Source organism: Leucopleurus acutus, assembly GCF_964270905.1.
Source record: "Leucopleurus acutus genome assembly, chromosome: 16".
NCBI lineage: Eukaryota > Metazoa > Chordata > Mammalia > Artiodactyla > Delphinidae > Leucopleurus > Leucopleurus acutus.
The window spans coordinates 8,016,309-8,034,254 of NC_139158.1; the positions used below are offsets into that span (position 1 = coordinate 8,016,309).

Below are 17,946 nucleotides of genomic sequence, written 5' to 3' on the forward strand. Positions count from 1 at the left end.
GGGCCCAGGCACAGCCCGTGGGAGCAGAGGTCTTTGGTGTCCTCTCCTCCACGCCGCTCTCCCTTCTCCCCTGCTCACACGGAGGGGACCCAGCTGGGACACGCCCAGGCCAACGTCCTGGACCCGGGCCCAGGTGCCAGAGGAGGGACCGAGGCTCCAGGACAAATCCGCTCCTGGCTCACTGAGCAGCCCACCTGGGCTGGATGTGACCCTACTTTGATCATGAGCTGGCTCTCTGACAGGTGTCACCCGCAGGCAACGCATCTGTCGTTGAAGGCAGATCCCCACCAGACAGAGTGGGAGCCCCAGGCTAGTGCCCCAAACTCCCCTGGAAGGAGCATAGATGGGTCACACTGAGAAACCCATTGGGTTGAGCACCAGGGCCCAGGGGCTGCCCAGATGTTTCCAACCCATTGCTCAAGGCAGAAATGCTGCGTGTTTACAGCCGCACTGACCATCGACTAAAAAGAATGTGCAGATGTTTCCAGAGGTGACCTGTCGTGTCCGCTTTGGACGTGTTCCGCTCCCTCCCGGCCTGGGCCCCGTCACTCCATGTTAACCATTGTGCTCACAGAGCGTTTCTTCCAGGCCCCAAACACCCAGCCCGAGAGGCAGGAAGCCCCCTGTTCGTCTCTCAAATGCCCTGCCAAGGTCATTGGTCTTAATTCCCTCTCTCCTCCTCTGAGGAGAACCCTCTGGTTCCACTGGATGAAAAAGGCCAGTTTCTTATCTTAACGAAAGAGCCTCTAGCTTTTATGCACCAAGCCACGTGGGTACAAATGCCCGGCTGCCTGGCTCCCGCTTGGCCCGGCGTGACCGTGCAGCTCAGGGAGCAGAAGCTGACGTGAGTTACAGCCCGAAGGAACAAGGGCCGCCAGTCCAAGCACTTACATGGGCAGAGACCTGGCAGGCGACATTGTCGCGTGGGCCTGGAGCCCCGTTGTCACAGCCCCGTCGAGGCCTCACCCTGCTCAGCCCAGCCTCATGCCTCAGCCACTTTCCGAGCACCCACTGTGTCAGGTGCTGGGACGACCAAGAAACTCAGCCTTGCCTCCCACGGGATGGACCCACGCCCAGGCAGGTGCGGTCCCCCAAGAGCTCCGCCAGCCTTGGAGCCGGGGCCTCGGTGCTCTGCCTGGGGCTGGCTGGCCCGCCCAGGGGGGTGGGGGTGAATGGGGCAGGAGCAGGTGGAGTGGTCCCACCCTAGAGCCACTTACGAGTCTGAGTTAGGACCCTGCCCTGTTCGTTGCATCTGCTCTTGTGTTCCTATTTTGGGTCATCGAAGCAACTGCTGTAAACACGCACTTGGTGGTGGGGGAACCTGGGCTTTCCAGGGGCGGCCCTGACCCCCAAGGGACCCTGCGTCCTGAGCACCGGGCACTGCAGGGCTTCATCACACAGCACTGCTTCCCACGCCTCTGGCACTCCCCCTCCCTCAGCTGCGGCTCCCCTGGGCCCGTCATCGGTTCTGCACACGCAGCCTGGGTCTGCCAGACTCTGGCCCCGGTGGAGGGTGCTCTCAGCACCCAAGCTCTGGGGCTGGTCCCTTCCAGCCGAGGAGACAGGTGCCCCATCCACTTAGCGCACCGTGTGTCTCATCACCTGGGAAACAGCAAAGCTGCAGCCCATGGCCAGGGAGGTCAGTAGGCTTCTTCCAAAATGTACGCACAATTATGAACCGTTTTCTTTGTAAGAAAGTACTTAGACCCACACTAAAACGTTATTAATCTCCCCTCAGCAGAGGACGAATTGAAGGCTCGCCGACAGGGTGATGCTGTATTTTACCGTTGATTTGCCCCCTCTTTTTCTTAAGTTGTGTTAGAGAGACATAGTTCTTCTTCCCAGCAAAATCCATTGATCCTCCTCAACCTAAATGTTTAAAGTTCAATTTAACATTTAGGGAGTAAAAGGTCTCCGAAGGGACCTGTAACCATTGATTTTGTGTCAGAGTTGAAGAGCTGAAGTTTAAAACACACCAATCCTCCTAGGTTATGAAAGCCTAGTATATATAGCCACATGGAACCATGCTTCTCTCACTGGAGTATTTTTTTTCCCCCCTTCTGCAGAGGTAACGATAAAAGCACTTAAAGAGAAAATCCGAGAATATGAACAGACTCTGAAGAACCAAGCCGAGACCATAGCTCTCGAAAAGGAACAAAAGTTACAAAATGATTTTGCAGAAAAGGAGAGGTGAGCACGTGTTGGGATCTGCACGCACTGGCATGCTGACGTAACGTTTTACTTGTACACTTCACATCACAAGACAGCTTTTTTTAAATGGACCTGTGAAATAAGCCCAGGTTGGAAACCAAAATCCTAGGGGCTCTAAGGCACAATTCTGTTTGAAAAACAAAGGTGTCCCTTGTTCTGTAATTTGTGAGATTGTGAGATGACCTTGAGTGAAATGTACCAGTCTTTCCCTTTGGTGGGTGGTGTCAGGTGTGTCAAAGGGCGTGTCTGTCAGGGCCACATGGTGCTGGAGCTTGAGCCCAAAACGTGTGTGGTTGGCACATAGGGGTGGTACCCGAGGTAAGATGAGAGGGGTGGGACCGTCCCCTGCTGTGTGTCTTCTCTGGGAACCCAGGGCGATGCTGAGCTCCTGATACCTTCTTAAGTGAATTTTGATATTTAACATCTCTCTCTCTCTCTCTCTCTCTCTCTCTCTCTCTCTCTCACTCACACACACACACACACACACACACACACACACACACACACAATCTTTTTTTTTTTTAATTTTTTTTGTCCCTTGCCTCTTTTCATTACCTCACAGTGCTCCATACACCAAGGAGTTAGTATCAGCAAGATATCTTAATGCACCATCCAAGGGCTGTGAGTGTTAGGTTTCCACGGGCCTGCTTCCCCCAAAACTTTGCCACAAATAATGAGTTGCTTTTTCACTAGTGTGATGACTTAATGAAAGTTAGATTTCTTATAAAAACCATAGGAGTGTCGAACTTACCAATTCAAACTGCGTTAAGTCAGGTCTCTCAGAACTCTGGTGAAGCTAAGGTTTAAAAATCTAAGCCTGTCATGAAGAAACGTGAGTCCATTAACGAGATGCACTAAAAGTCTGGTTACAAGTGAAGAGGCAGGCCCCGTGGTGGGGTTTTGTGGGTGTTTCCCGTGGACTTGGAATGCAGCTGCTCGGACTTCTATGAGGCAGGCTCCGTGGAGATCTCGGGCATCATCAAGGCCTCTCTGGGCCACCGTTAAACTGGCTTCATTTGGAAAAGAAGAAGAATGCCCGCTACACTCATTGCCGGGCCCTCTCGAGATGTTGTCTCAGCAAGTGCCCAGGATAGACCTGCGGAGCAGACCATCTCATTTTACAGATTAGGCACCTGCCCACACTCTCCCAGCGAGGTACCCAGAGGTGGGGGCAGAGCCTGACCCACCGCTATGGCCCTGGCCTTCCTTTGTGCTCAGACTTGGCCTCCCAAAGCCCTCACTGCAGGACCAAAGCCAGTCCCTCGGGGCCAAGCCCAGATCTACAGGGGATGTCGCATCTACGCTGCTGGGAGAGCGGGGCTGGGTACAGCCCCTGGGAAGAAAGTGAGCCCCACAGAGTCGGGGTTCTTGACCCAGCAGGTGTGGAGCTGGCACTAAATATGTCTCCTAGGAAAGCACTCTGAGCCCAAAGAGATTTCTCACCATATTACTGATAATGGAGGGGAGGGGGGAGTGCAAGCCATTGAAATGCCTTGCCAACAGGAAATGGGTGCCCACAAGTGTCCACCCCTAACGGGAACGTTATACAGCCATTATAAAATAATAGTTTTGTTGAATTTGCAATTATACCAGAAATGTATCCAGCATAACGCGAAGTGAAAAATGCGTGATACTGAATTATAGACAGCGCGAATACATCTGCAGAGAGCAAACTTATGCGTTACAAAAGTAGGGAAATAAATTTCTATAGGACTTTAATATTATTAAGTTGATTTTTCACACTAGGTAAAAGGATTGATTATATTAAAAGATGCAAATAACTGACCACTGGGGGTGGGGGATGAAGCTAGATCTTTATCTCATTCTTTACACCAAAAAATTGAAACAGATTAGGATTTAAGTATTAATAATTAAATCACGTACATATTGGAAGAAAACGTGCGCATTTACTTTGTTTTTAATAATTTTGGAATCGAGAGATCTTTCTAAACATAAAAGAAAAGTTATATAAATACAGCTGCCTAAAATTTCACACAGACTTTTGAAAACAAGTAACAGTGGACAACATTTTTAAACCATCAAAAATCTGGGAAGAAATATTTGCACCACATAAGAAAAAGGGCTAATTTTCTTTATAAACAAAGAACTCTTACAAATTAATAAGAAAAAAACCCAGCGCTGCAAAAAATGGATAAAGGAGTTGAGCAGACAGTTCATACAAAGAGAAATTCTCAGCTTTACTCCAGAGTCAAACTAAGTTTAATTTTATCCAGTGTTGGCACAGCAGAACACTCTCGAATGCTGTTGGCAAGAGTTTAAACTGGTGAGGCTTTTTGTTGGAAAGTTTCTCAATATCTATCAAAACAACAAAAACAGTTGCACATACCCTTTCACCAGTGTAGTTCCTCTGTTAGAATTTTATCCAACAGATTCATTGTCAGAATTATGCACCAGTACCTATGATGATCACTGTGGAATTGTTCAGTAGAAAGGGGTGGTAAACCATCTAAATGTCCATAGAGGCTTGGTTAAGTCAGTTGTCTCATAAGAATGAGGACGAACTATATATGCTGGGGTAGAACATTTCCACAGTACGGAGATAAGTGAAAAAGCTAGCTGCCGGACACCCTGTGTGCTCTGATCCCTTTAGTATTAAAAGAAAGGGCCGGGGAGTGTTTATTACACTATAATATATCACATCTGAGTTTATATTGTGCTACAGTATGTTACATATTACATTGTATTTCTATACGTATAGAAAAATTCTAGGACTTCCCTGGTGGCGCAGTGGTTAAGAATCCACCTGCCAATGCAGGGAACACGGGTTCGAGCCCTGATCCAGGAAGATCCCACATGCCGCGGAGCAACTAAGCCCGTGCGCCACAACTACTGAGCCTGGTCTCTAGAGCCCGCGAGCCACAGCCACTGAGCCCACGAGCCACAGCTACTGAAGCCCACGCACCTGGAGCCTGTGCTCCACAACAAAAGAAGCCACTGCAGTGAGAAGCCCGCACACCGCAACAAAGAGCTCTCCACAGCTAGAGAAAGCCCGCACGCCCCAGCGAAGACCCAACGCAGCCAAAAATAAAATAAATAAATAAATTTATTTTAAAAAAAGAAAAAAAAATGAGGAAGCCCTTTATTGTATTAAAAAAATAAAGTAAAGAAAAATTCTAGAGAGCTACAGAAGAATTTTGAGGAGTGCCGGTGGAGCCCAAGGGAAAGGACATTTTACCTTCCATGCTCTTATGGTATTTGTGGTGGTGGTTTTTTTTTTTTTTTTTAAACGCAGAGCATTTATTAGTTTTATAATTGAAATATGTGCAAGCGCAAGCAGTGCTTTTCCATAGATTTCCATAAATTTGGGTGCCTTTTTTAACTGTGCCATTTCTACTTTTCCGTATTCCCAGGTTTCTTCTTTATGAGAGCATGTGTTATATTCATATGATGTAAAAATAATAAACTTATTTTTAGAGATTTTTCTGCCGATGAGGAGGAAGGAATGCTATTTATTGACCAGGGAATTCATTTGGAGATCATGGGAAATATAAATACGTGGAATGTGGCTGCAAACATTCCGCATGTCCCCATTAGGTATTAGAGTTGCATTTGCATTCCATTCCAACAGAAACGGAACAGCTGTCGAATCTCTTCAGTACATCCTTTATTCCAGCAAATTCCTTCATTGTGTCAGCAGAATGTAAATGTATCGTTCTTCTTGGGCTAACTTCAGGAAACAATGAGTGCATGATGATGGTTTTTCTTCCTTTTTTTTTTTTTTTTTTTTTAATATCTGGCATTTCAAGAACAAGCTACATTTAGGATAACCTTCCAGATCAGTTGCCTCACGTCAAGTCCCACGGGAAATACACCTCCCCTCGTGTGATGTGCGGGTACAAAGTCTGGGTGTTAAAGAGCAAGGCATCAGGGCTCCTGGCATTACGAGTTGTAACCGGCCGCGAGCCTCTCACCAGCCGTGCGAAGACGGCTCATCGCCGTAGCTCCAGAACACACAAGATGTGTGAGTTGCTAAACAAGATGACCAATCTGGCTTCTTCCTCTTCCTTTTCAGAAAACTGCAGGAGACCCAGATGTCCACCACCTCAAAGCTGGAAGAAGCCGAACATAAAGTCCAGACTCTGCAAACAGGTGTGCTATTCTGCCTGCCGGTCAAGCTGCTACAGGCCGGGCTGACCTGGGGCAGGTTTGCGGCACCTCCCAGTCCCTCCAGGTCCCCTCTGACACCTGTCACCGCCGCCGCCGTGGTGAGCCTGGAGGAGGGAGGGAGCCTTCGCCCCAGCGTGCCTCAGACCCCCTCCTCCACAGCTCCCCACCTCGACTGCATGAGTCACCCACGCTGAGCCGTTGAGGTGGGAGGCTCTGAATCCCATTTGCATCACTGCCACAAGCCATCCTTTCTTCCTGCTCTTTTTCCAACAAACAAGTCTAAATCACCAAACTGTCAAGGGCTGACATCTCATTTGGAACAATAATGAGGGCAAAAAACCCCCTTATTTCTACCCTCTGAAGTTACTGTGAGAACAGTAATAGCAGACCTTTAAAACTTTAGATGCCAAAAAAGGTTGTGCTTGAGTTTTTATCGCTTCTTTGAACTTCTTCCTGCCTTTTGTCTTTTTGTTCTGAAAGAGAAGTGGCGCTATATATTTAATTTAAACGTGGGGGAAAAAATCAGAAGACATCAGAGTCCACGTTTTCAAAAAACACAGGTGACAGAGTGGGAGAAACTAATCATAACAAATTCACAGTCAAATAATATCCAAAGAATGTAAAGCTCACCTACAAATCAAAAAACAATAGATAAACCGTGCAGGAGAACAATGGGCTAAGGATGAAAACAGGCAGTTTGCGGAAGACGTGCACGCGGCCAATACACATATGAAAAAATGTTAATTTTGAACAGGCAGGGAAATGCTAATTAAATCAGTAAAAGATTGTTTTGCCTGTCAGACTGTCGAATTTTTTTTTTAATTGATAATTTACAATGTTGGTGGAAGTATAGGAAAATAGTCACACTCTTAGTATTGACGTGAATGTAAATCGTCTCTCGGGAGGCCAGCCGAGTGAGATTTATCTGAAGTTGAAACATCCATGCTCTTTACCCAGCACCTTCCTTTCTAGGTGTCCTGACTCCCCGGGCACGTGGCAAGCCCTGTACAAGAGCTAAGTTGTTACTGTCATTGCCAATGTCCCAGCATGGAGAGATTTCCATATGCCTGCTAAGGGCAAAGGGCAAATCTCAGAAGATTTTTGTATCATCCTATTTATGAAGGGGGAGGGGTGTGAAATATATATATATACACACACACATACACTTAAATATGTATGCAGTTAGGTATGGAAATACTTTTTAAATAGTGAAGTTTATTTAAAAGCAAGAAACTTACACAATAAACTAGTAACGGTGGTTATCTCAGGAGAGGCGCACGGGGTGAGGTGGGGTGGCGGTGGAAGGGGATTCTTCTGTCCGTGCTGTGTATACTTTTGCAATCTTTGCCTCCTTTGAAATGAGAATGTATTACATGTATACTTTTTCTTTCTGACTTAATGTGAACAATTAGTATATTATGGTTTTATGTCCTCTGCCTTTCAGCGCTGGAAAAAACTCGAACAGAATTATTTGACCTGAAAACCAAATATGATGAAGAAATTACCGCCAAGTAAGTCTCTGCCTGGCTCCCTCCATTGGCATTTGGTCAGGTGTCACCCGATTTTGCTAATCCATGAAAGATTTCCCTGCGTCACCCTCCTGTTTATTGACTTCGCAAAGCGGTACGGGGTTTCGAAGATGTTCGGCCTCTGAGCTGCTGTAAGGAACAGGGTGTCGTTCCCATGACTTGCTTGCATCAGTTTAAAACCCAAGATGCGACAGTAAGCTCTCTCTGGTGCTCTCAGAACAAGCCTTCCAACTGAAACTTCTTTCCTTAATTATTGTGAAGCCTGGCCACCACTGTGCCTTTGTCTAAGAAAGTTTGAAAAAGAGTCAGTGTAGAGAAGATGTGATACTTGGGACATTTTGCGGAGCTTGGTCTGTGCCGGTAGCATCACCTCTTACCTGTGCCTTCACTCCCACACAGGTGTATTTGTTCAAATCCCACCTTATGGTGCTGGGCGTCCGAGTGCGGACACACCCAGAGGGGGCGTGTATCTTTGGGCAGGTGTATCACACAAGGGTCTTGTGGGAAGGAAATCAGTGATGCACTGCGGGTACGCTGTGGCTAGCCTACCCTCCACGCAGAACACCAGGAAGCAAGAAGTAATGTTGACGTAAATCAAGAAAGATGAAGGAGCAACAGATCATCCCCTGACAACACCAGGCTAGAGTCCGAACAACTTTTTCCTGTCCCACCTCCCCCAGAAACCCATGCGTCCCCAGCGCCCACCCCACCCCAGCCCTGACAGCTGTGTCTCCAGTGAGAAGCATCTCCTGCTGTGCTCACACCGGGCCTCAGTGGGCGCTGGCGAGTGGGGAGGTGGCTCTGAACAGCGTCGCCCTCCTCCCCGGCGCCTGCTCCGTGTGGGGCTCTGGTACTCTGCACCCCTCAGTCCCATCACCTTTGCCCTTGGCCTTTGAGGTCGCTGCTGGGCCAGCTGCTCTCAGGGCACGTTGAGGGGGCAGTAGGGCGGCCCTTGACCTTTGCTCTGGGTTGTTTAGCAGCTCGAGATCTTGAGAGCCCAGCTACCCAGGTCTGGTGGTCAGAACCAATTTTGATCATGAGCAGAGATCTTCTGCGCAAAGACTAAAACATCCTGGTCCGTCTTGGCGACTCCGGCTGACTTGTTGGCATGTCTAATCCCGGGGGACCCCGCCAGATCACTGTCCCGTCTCGGTGTGCTGAAATGAGACTTCAGGTGGTACAGAAAGAGCCGGTTCTAAGGTCCCGTGACCGTTAACATTGCGCTTTGAAAACTGGTGGTTCTGGTATTAACGCTTCCGACCCGGGGCATCACTGTCGGTGGGCCGGCAGGCGCGCGTCTCCGCCCTCCCCTCTGAGCCCACAGCCTGAGAGTTCCTCACCTCCCAAGACGTACCCTCCGAGGCACCGCGCCAGCTGCTGTCACCCTGGGGTTCCTCGGTGTCCGTGTGCGGGTTCCCTCTTCTGCCCGCGTGTCATCCTTGTTTTTCTACTACTTCCGCCTGGACTTTATTCTACTGTGTAGGTTGTTTTTCTCAGTAAATTCGATTTTTTTTAATTATAATGTTTTAGTCTGATACATAGCTCTAGCCTTGAGTTTATAGCATTTCTTTTCTGAAAGACTTTGATCTGAAGTTGCTGTGCTAGTTCCCTGATTCATTCACTCTTATCCACCTCATCTTACTTGCTGACAAAATTCATGATGACTTTGGGGGTGATAAATTGGATTATTTCATTAGTTTCTGTTAATTTATTTTTGTTAAACCACATCTCTTTCTGAAAGGCATAGATACATCTTGCATATCTACAGTCAACCAAAGTTGGCTTTATTATACACTTAAAAAAAACTTCTGTGAACCCAACCTCTAAGCCCGTCTAAGCCCATGGTTTTCAAACTGGGTCACAATCGCCAAGTCACGTTAGCGAGTGGCGACTGGCTAGTTGGGTAATAAATAGCATATCAAACAAAATAATGGAATAGAATAGAAAATGTCATGGCTCGTGGCACACAGTAAAGTTAGGCATTGTTTTGTGACCCTTTTAGCTCGTGTGTAAATCTGAAAGTACAGAGTTATTGAGCCACAGCATAAAATGTCGTTCTTCCCGTGCATCTCAGTCAAAAACCATTTCGAAAGCCGCTGCTCAGAGACTGTCACCAAAGCTCAACTTCCAGAAGCCAGTGTCTCCCGCCGTGTTCCCTGCGTGCACGGGGCGGGGGGCGGGGGGGGGGGTGGAGGTGTACCTACTGCCTGGTGACACCAAGCATCTGCAGAAACTACTGGGAGTTGACAGCCAGGAATGCCACCTGTCATATGATGGCTAAGTACTGGGCCCTGGCTGAGAGCCACAACTTCTTCCTTCCTTCTTGGCCTTCCAAAAAGCCACACAGAAAATTTGTGTCCAGGTAACTGGTTTGCCTTAGGGCTTGAGGCAGCAACGGCTCCGAGAACAGCCGTCTAGGAAGGACTTAACCTTCCCCAGCTCACAGCTGCAGGTCTTCTCTAGGGAGGACACGTGGCGGCCAGGAGTGCCTGGGAGACAGAGAGAGGGAGGAGGGGCCATCTTGTCCCTGTGCCCACCCTCTCCCTGCCTCACTGTGCTCGGGGCCAGGGTGACGCTTGGGGATGATTCCCGTCTCTCAGCCAGCAGAGAGCTCAGTCACCTGCTCCCAGGTCATCCTGCTTCCTGGGAGGGGTCAGAGGTGCCTGGAGATGTCGGGCTGATTTTCAGTCTTCAGTCTTGTCCTAAGTTACCATCTATAGATGCAGGGACCCTGGGCTGTTTCTAAGCCGCCAGCTCTGTCATCTGACAGGTAAGATCATTAAATCTCGGGTCACCTGCGTCAGCAGGGCTACCCAGGGGAGCACCAGAGGCCGGGCCTCCTGCCCCCAGACCTCTCCTTGAACTCTGAGCCCGCCGGCCTTTGACGAGAAGCGGTGGTGGTGGACGGGGCTCGGGGAGAAATGTCTCTAGACTGTTTCCCGTCACATCAGTGTGTCTTGAGTCCAGAACGCTTCTTTTCCCTCCAAATCCAGATGAGTGAAAACCCGCACATTACTTGCTCGTTTTCACTGAACTAGAGTAAACGGAGAATGGAATAAAAAAGCATGGGGGTCAGTTGTTCTGTCACGTAAAATGCTTTGCCTCTGGGCTGTGGCTCTTGTTACCAACTGCTGACGGGGCCACGGGTGCTCTCGGGGTGTGTCCCCTCCTGTGAGCATAGCAGGAGGTCCTTGTCTCCACGGACAGGCGGGGAGGCAGAGATGTGGCGTGCACGTGGGCGCAGAGAGAGCGAGCCTCATGGGCACACCTCAGAGCCACTCGTCAGCGGCGCTAGCATTCCTGGAGGCCTCCTCGGGGAGGCTCGGTGGCGGGGTGGGGGGGAGAAAAGCTGTTGTGAGCCAGCGTGACCCCTGCTGTGATGGAGGGGACGTTAGTTACGCAGCACCTGTGCCGTCAGGGTGTCCACAGAAGACAGCCCACTCTAGCTAGGTCGGTCAGAAGAGAGTTTAACGTGGACACAGCGGGGACGAGGGAGACCAGCGGGGTCCGGGCACCCTGAGCGAGCACTGGCCGGGCCTCACCCCACCTCCGTTTGGAGGGGCCGCCCGGAGAGGAGCTGTGACCTCTGGGAGGCGACGGGGATGCCGGCAGCGCCAGCAACCCCTGACCTTACCCTCCTCCCCTCCCCGGCCAGGGGAAGGGCAGGGGGAGAGGGAGCTGGCGCCGGGGATGGCGGGTCTCCAGTGCACACGACCCCACCCCGCTGGAGCCAAAGGAAGGGACTGGAGGAAGCCTTCCTGAAAGGGATGACCAGGGGTTTGAGGCCGAAGGAAGAGCCGTGGTGAGGCGTTGCTAGAGGCAAAGGAGGAGCGCCCCCTGTGAAAACACCAGGCGGCGAGGCCGATCTCCTGGAGGACCAGCCCCAAGCTCCGGCGGGTGGATCTGCCAGGGCAGGTGGGCATGGTGGGCGCAGGGGCTGGACTGAGGCTCGGATGGGGATCGGCATTTCCCAAATAGATGGACGGCTACCACAGGGCAGCCTAGGGCCACACCCTTACTGTAAATGGTTCCCAGAATAAGTAAGCCACAAAAATGTAGAGAATGGCCTGAGATAATAATTGCTACTTTCTTTTAACTTCGGAGACAATCGCTTCGATCTTGGACATCCCACACGGAGCTGCCCCCTCCGCATTCCTCCCCACTTTCATTTTCTGGGAAAGGTCTGTCACTGTACCATCTGCTTCCGGCCCGACTGACGTATACTGTCTTAGACTAGACAGCTTTTCATTAATACCTACGAATATAAGCCCCCCAGGGGCAAATCTCACAAATGGTCTTAAAACATTTCAAAACAGTGTTATCTTCTCCCTTCGAAAGGAGGGCTTTTAAAAAAATGTGTTGACAGAAAATGCAGGAAGGGGATGGGGGAGGCCCTGTGGAAGGTGGGCTTTGAGTGGATTGCCGGGGTCCGCTGCTCACCCTCTGTGTGTCCCTGGATAAGCTAATTGACCTCCGTGACTCTCTTTTCTCGCCTGTACAATGGGCATAATAGTAGTCAGGACGCCGGGTGGCTGTGGAGAGTAATGAGGAGGGTGTGTGCAGCGCCCAGCACGCTGACAGCTGTGGTCACTGTCACTAACGGCTGTAAGCTATTCTATTGTCAACGAGTAGAAGCTGTTCCCGACAAGCTTGCCCTAGGCTCGGGTGCGTGCGTTTCTGAAATTAGACGGGCCTGAACGGCATCGTCTCCACAGGAGGTTGGAAGGGCCCACGTCGCCTGTCCGTCCCTGGGAGATGTCACTGGGGTGACCATCCCCGCCCCCACTTGGGACCGAAGCCTGCAGGTCAAAGGCAGCGAGGCCGTCGGGAGCCCCCGTTGACTGGGTGCAGCCCTCGGCCTGCGTCAGCTGGACCGGCCCGGCTGGCTGTGGCGGGTACAGCAGCAGGAAAGTTTTCCATGTGTAGGCTTGAAGCGAAATGTAATTAGCCTTTATGTGCAGAACAAGGCCTCATTGATGAATACAGCTGGTCTTTGTTTTGTCCTGTCATTGAGAGTGGGAGGTAAAGTGCTCTTCTTCATGTTTATTAATGCAAGGTCCCTTAGACAAACGGCAAGCACAGTTTACTATTTGTTGGAACACTGGGGGGCTTGCCAAAACAGTTGCTGTGGAAGAGGATTGCAGGGTTTCAGATTATAGCCATTTCTGGGTTAAATAAATGAATTATTTCTCAGCTTTTTTATTTTTTAAGTTAAAAACGTATGTCCTCCTCAGCTGGTCAGGCTGTGTACAGATCTTCTGCCTTCTCTTAGCGAATAGAGATTTAGCACCCCACTTGACGTTAACTTGGAGATTCTAGCAACGTCGAGCAGGTTGGATTTTAAGATTTCAGTGGTTCCCCGGGATGGCCTTGGAGAAGGAGGGCAGACAGCTTTTTGGGCCCCGGGAGAGAGGCCTGGAAGCTCCCCCTGCCCCCCGACTCCACGCCTGTCTCCTGCAGCTGTTCGCTTGTAGTTGCGCTTAGGTGGCCGCTGCCCATGGTGGGAGCAATGTTGCCCTCCCAGCCAAGATACCAGCATTCTGGGGGAAAGTGCAGGAAGTCCCATTTTCGCTCAAGTCCACGACCACCCCTTTGCTCTGTCCCCCGGAGTCCTGGTTGCAGAAGGAGCTTCGGTTGTAACACACACAGTCAGCTTATTACATTCCTCTTGACTTGTGGGCGGAGGCTCTGAGCCTCTGATGAAAGAAAATATTGAATTGCACTGAAATGCTGCATTTTTTATAGCTAATGTTAGTCTTAGAAGAATTTGCACCTCCCAAACCTTTCCTGCCGGTAAAGTTCATATTTCTTAAGGTTACTCATGTTGTATTCCTTGCCTGTATGCTTTTTAAAAAGAACCACATCGTATACACACATACTTACATAGTACATTACAAAAGAGACGTTTATGAGGAACTTCACTTGGGTGCATTTTAGAGTATTTACTCTCTAGCATGTATATAAACCGGTGTATAATCACCAAATGCATTATGCTCTGAGAAAGCAGAAAACTCCCAGGCGAGCTTGGCTCAGGGCTTTATTGAAATTGTTTAAGGGAGCCTGTACCCTGCACCCCGTGTTTTGGAGGTAGGGGGTGCCTGTGTGCCAGAAATGGGCGTGGAGGACCTCAAACGAGATTTGAGAATGTGAGGATGCCCACAGTTGAAGATTTGACGGGGACCGAGACGGTGCATGCGTCCGGGTCACTCTGCACTGTGTCACGGCACCTTTGTGCATGATACCTTGTCTATTCTTTCCAGCAGTCGTGGAGGAAGTGTTTGTGGTGTTCATTGCATAGACAAGGAAACAGTGCTGGGAACACAGAGGCAGGCCTCAAATCCAGTCCTTTGGACTCAGAATCCAGTGCTCTCTGCACTCCCACCGTGGCCTAGAAAGTCTCTTCCTGTGCTATCTCCAAAGGGCTGAGTTAGGGAGTGCCGGCTCCCTGGGTGACCGGCCTTCTTGAAGGGTTTCACGTCTTCTCTCCCTCCCCACGAGCCCCGCGGTATGTACCCTCGCAGACCGATTTCTCTTTTACTTATTTTTATTACAGTTCCACATGCAAGACTCAGGAAACTGGGCCAGGTAGAGCTCAGTAAGCGGCATACGCACGTTAGACAGATTGTGCTTCCCCGGCTGCATTTGCAAAGACCAACCTCAGTGTCCGGAAGTGGAGTCTCCCTGCTGTACCTCTAAGAATGTAGCATTTTCTGTTTCCTGGCTTTTTGATGAGTCATCAGTTTCCAGTACCGGTTGCTGTAATTATCCTGGTCAGATTAATTTCCCTAAAAATAGAGAAGCAGCTACTTTGATGGTTTCGAGGGGATGGACTTGAATAAAGAAACCCCTGTCCCTTAAACCTGAGAAAGAAATCAAACTTGCTGGGAACAAATGATGCCTTTTTTTTTCCCATACCTTATCTGCAGAAGGGTGTGTGCATTTTGTAGAATTCCTGGGATTTTCCCTCTCTGTCCAGGCATTTTTCTTCACACCTAAAAGTCAGTGCCTGCATGAGCCCTAAAGGGCTTTCCTTGGCTTTTGCACTGACTGAATCTGTTTTGCCTTTTCCAAGCAGTACAGCCCTGATCTGGAGTTTTCCCCAGTCTGGGAACTGCGTAGAAAGAAGGGCGTGGCTTCATATTTTCAAATCCAGTAGAAAGACCTCTGAGTGCCAAGGATTCTTCACCTGTTCCATGGACTCTGTGGTCTAGAAATTATAAGGCATCAGTGAGAATTGGCAATCTTTACCTTTCCTCCCTTCAGCTAATCTTTTTTTATATATATATATATATATATATATATATACACATATATATATATATATATATATATTTCTGGCTGCGTTGGGTCTTTGTTGCTGCGCACAGGCTTTCTTTAGTTGCGGCGAGCGGGGGCTACTCTTCGTTGCGATGCACGGGCTTCTCATTGCGGTGGCTTCTCTTGTGGAGCACGGGCTCGAGGTGCGTGGGCTTCAGTAGTTGTGGCTCGCGGGCTCTAGAGCGCAGGCTCAGTAGTTGTGGCGCACGGGCTTAGCTGCTCCCTGGCATATGGGATCTTCCTGGACCAGGGCTCGAACCCGTGTCCCCTGCACTGGCAGGCGGATTCTTAACCACTGCGCCACCAGGGAAGTCCCCCTTCGGCTAATATTAAAACTCTGTGTTAAAATGCGGGCATTGTGTCAGGTGCTAGAACTACAGAGTAAAGAGGGCAGGGAGAGTTAACAGGTGTGATATGCACACAGACATGGCTCACACGCTCTGCACACAAAAACACGTGCCACACATGTGTGCATATAGCTGTCCTATGTGCGTGTGTGTGTAAACATGTTTATGAATATGGAGATAGCAGTCACATTCATCCGGCGTCCTTGGAGGGGATAGTGTAGAGAAAAGTGTTCACAGGCTGTCACCTGGGTTTGGCGTGCTTTTATACAAATTTTGGGGGTTTTTTTTGTTGTTGTTTTGTTTTTTTGTTTTTTTTGTGGTACACGGGCCTCTCCCGTTGTGGAGCACAGGCTCCGGACGCACAGGCCCAGCGGCCATGGCTCAAGGGCCCAGCCGCTCCGCGGCATGTGGGATCTTCCTGGACCGGGGCACGAACCTGTGTCCCCTGCATCAGCAGGCGGACTCTCAACCACGGGGCCACCAGGGAAGCCCCCAAATTTTGAGTTTTTAATGATCCTTGAAGTTCTTCTGATCCACTGTGAAGGACAGTCTTGGAGAGCTCACGGTTTGAGGCTAAAGGAAACGGGTAAGGGACTGTTGGAGAAAACGTCAATTTGTAGAAGATCAAAGCACAGCAAATGAGCTGCAAAATGGGCATCATCACGGGCACTTTCCTGCTTGTGGGGCTCGAGGAACAGGATGGGCACGTCCCTGCAGACCGCCCAGAGTTGGCAACGTCGCCTGACCTGCCTCAGAGGAGGGCCCTCACCTCGGTCCCTGCACACCACGGGCCCACTGGCCATCATCGACACGTGGGGCTTTTGTTGAATGAATCACTCCGCGGGTGCCTCCGCTGTGGAGACCGGTGGATCAGGGGTGCAGCCGAGGGACCAGTCTCGGCAGTGCTGAGAGCCCGACCAGCAAGTCCGTTTGCTCTCTGGAAGGGCAAACTAAGGAAGCTGTTGGAGTCTAGGAAGAAGGCAGGAGCCACCTGAACCTTTGAAGTGCTTCATGAAGACAGAATTGTAATGGAGGCCAGGCTGGAACGTTCCCGCTGCCTTCTGCCCTCAGTGAGATTCCTCCCAAAGCCGTGCATTTCTGACCCCCACCCCCGGGAGTCCCTGTCTGCAGTGGGGGCCGTGGCCTCACTGGTCATTGTGACACTGCACGTCTTTGCTTCCACAGTGTCGGGAAGAAGGGGATTTGACGCACCCTGACCAGTCAAGCGCCCTTTGAAGGGAGGCAGGAAAGCTGGCGGAAGTGGGAAACTATCTTTCGCTTGGAATCGCCCCACATCAGTGAAGACTAATTCCTTTTATGTGACGTGTATTATTTTTAATTATGAAAGCCACACGTGTTTATTATATGAAATTTAGAAAATTCTAGATTTTTAAAAATAGATCACCACTTATATCCACAACACTTAACATTTTGGCATTTTTCCTTCCAGTCTTTTTTCTATATGGTGCTCTATTTTTTTTTTTTTTAACTTTTTACCAATGACATCAGACTGATACTCAGTTTTCATTTCTAGTTTGTTTTTTTTCTTTTTTTACTTGCCATGTACATATGTCTTTCTTGTCATTACCTATTCTTCAGAAATGTGATGCGTGCCGCACAGTATTCCATCAGTAGGTGTACCATGAGACGGTTACCCCTTGAGTTCCCCCTCGTTTGGGAGCCTGATTTGTCATACTGCCGTCATTGCCGCACAGGTTTAAACTAGGAAGCTTCACACTGGCCCTGTCTTTTTGTGCCTTTACATTCTGCCAGTGGCCGTGGCATCTTCCGGTGGCTTCCTTATGGTATCATCGGACGAGGGAGTTTGGGACACCAGAATTCTCTGAGGGCCCCGTTCGCAGACTGCTGTTCGGTGATCTAATAGATGTCCCAGCCTCCCCTGGTTGGTGGACAGTGGAAGGTGCTGGGCCTAGAGTCAGGAGACCCTGGGTCGGATCCCAGCTCTGTCACTGCGTGTGGCCAGCACAGCTCCCTGCCTGGGCGGCGGCAGTGTCCTCATTAGCAAAACGGGAAGATTGGACTAACCCACAGGCAGGTTTGAAGAGCCTGACCGTTTCTCGGCCTCTTGAACTTTAACACCCAGGTTCTTGCCAGAAGCTGGGATCTCCGATCCTCTCCCAGCAGGGCCTGCACAGCCATCCGCGGAGGGGCCTTCGGGGAAGGGGCTGTCCAGCATGTGGGGGTGGTGTGAGCCTCAGGGGAAGAGCCCAGGTCTCAGGGTCACTACAGGGTTTGATTCCTGGTGCTGTGAGTGCAGAAACCTTGTGCAGGGCTCCCTTGCCTTACTCTGGCCTTAGTTTCCTCCCGAGCCATGTGCAGTCCGCAGCAGAGAGCCGGGCGCAGCGTCTGAATGCATGCCCTCGGGAAACAGGGCTGCGGCACTGCTGCCAGCT

The 17,946-nt window shown here is 50.0% G+C and overlaps 1 protein-coding gene across 10 annotated transcripts in view; it reads left to right on the forward strand.

Moving 5' to 3' along the window:
- Positions 1–17,946, forward strand: part of CUX1 (cut like homeobox 1) — a gene marked incomplete at its 5' end in the record, with an annotated part of 375,083 nt that overhangs the window by 232,384 nt on the left and 124,753 nt on the right. For all 10 annotated transcript variants that reach the window (XM_082857328.1, XM_082857320.1, XM_082857322.1 and 7 more), the window contains 3 exons: positions 2,067–2,190; positions 6,245–6,321; positions 7,784–7,850. In XM_082857328.1, coding sequence (XP_082713454.1) covers positions 2,067–2,190; positions 6,245–6,321; positions 7,784–7,850 — 268 coding nt within the window. The remainder of the gene's footprint in view (positions 1–2,066; positions 2,191–6,244; positions 6,322–7,783; positions 7,851–17,946) is intronic.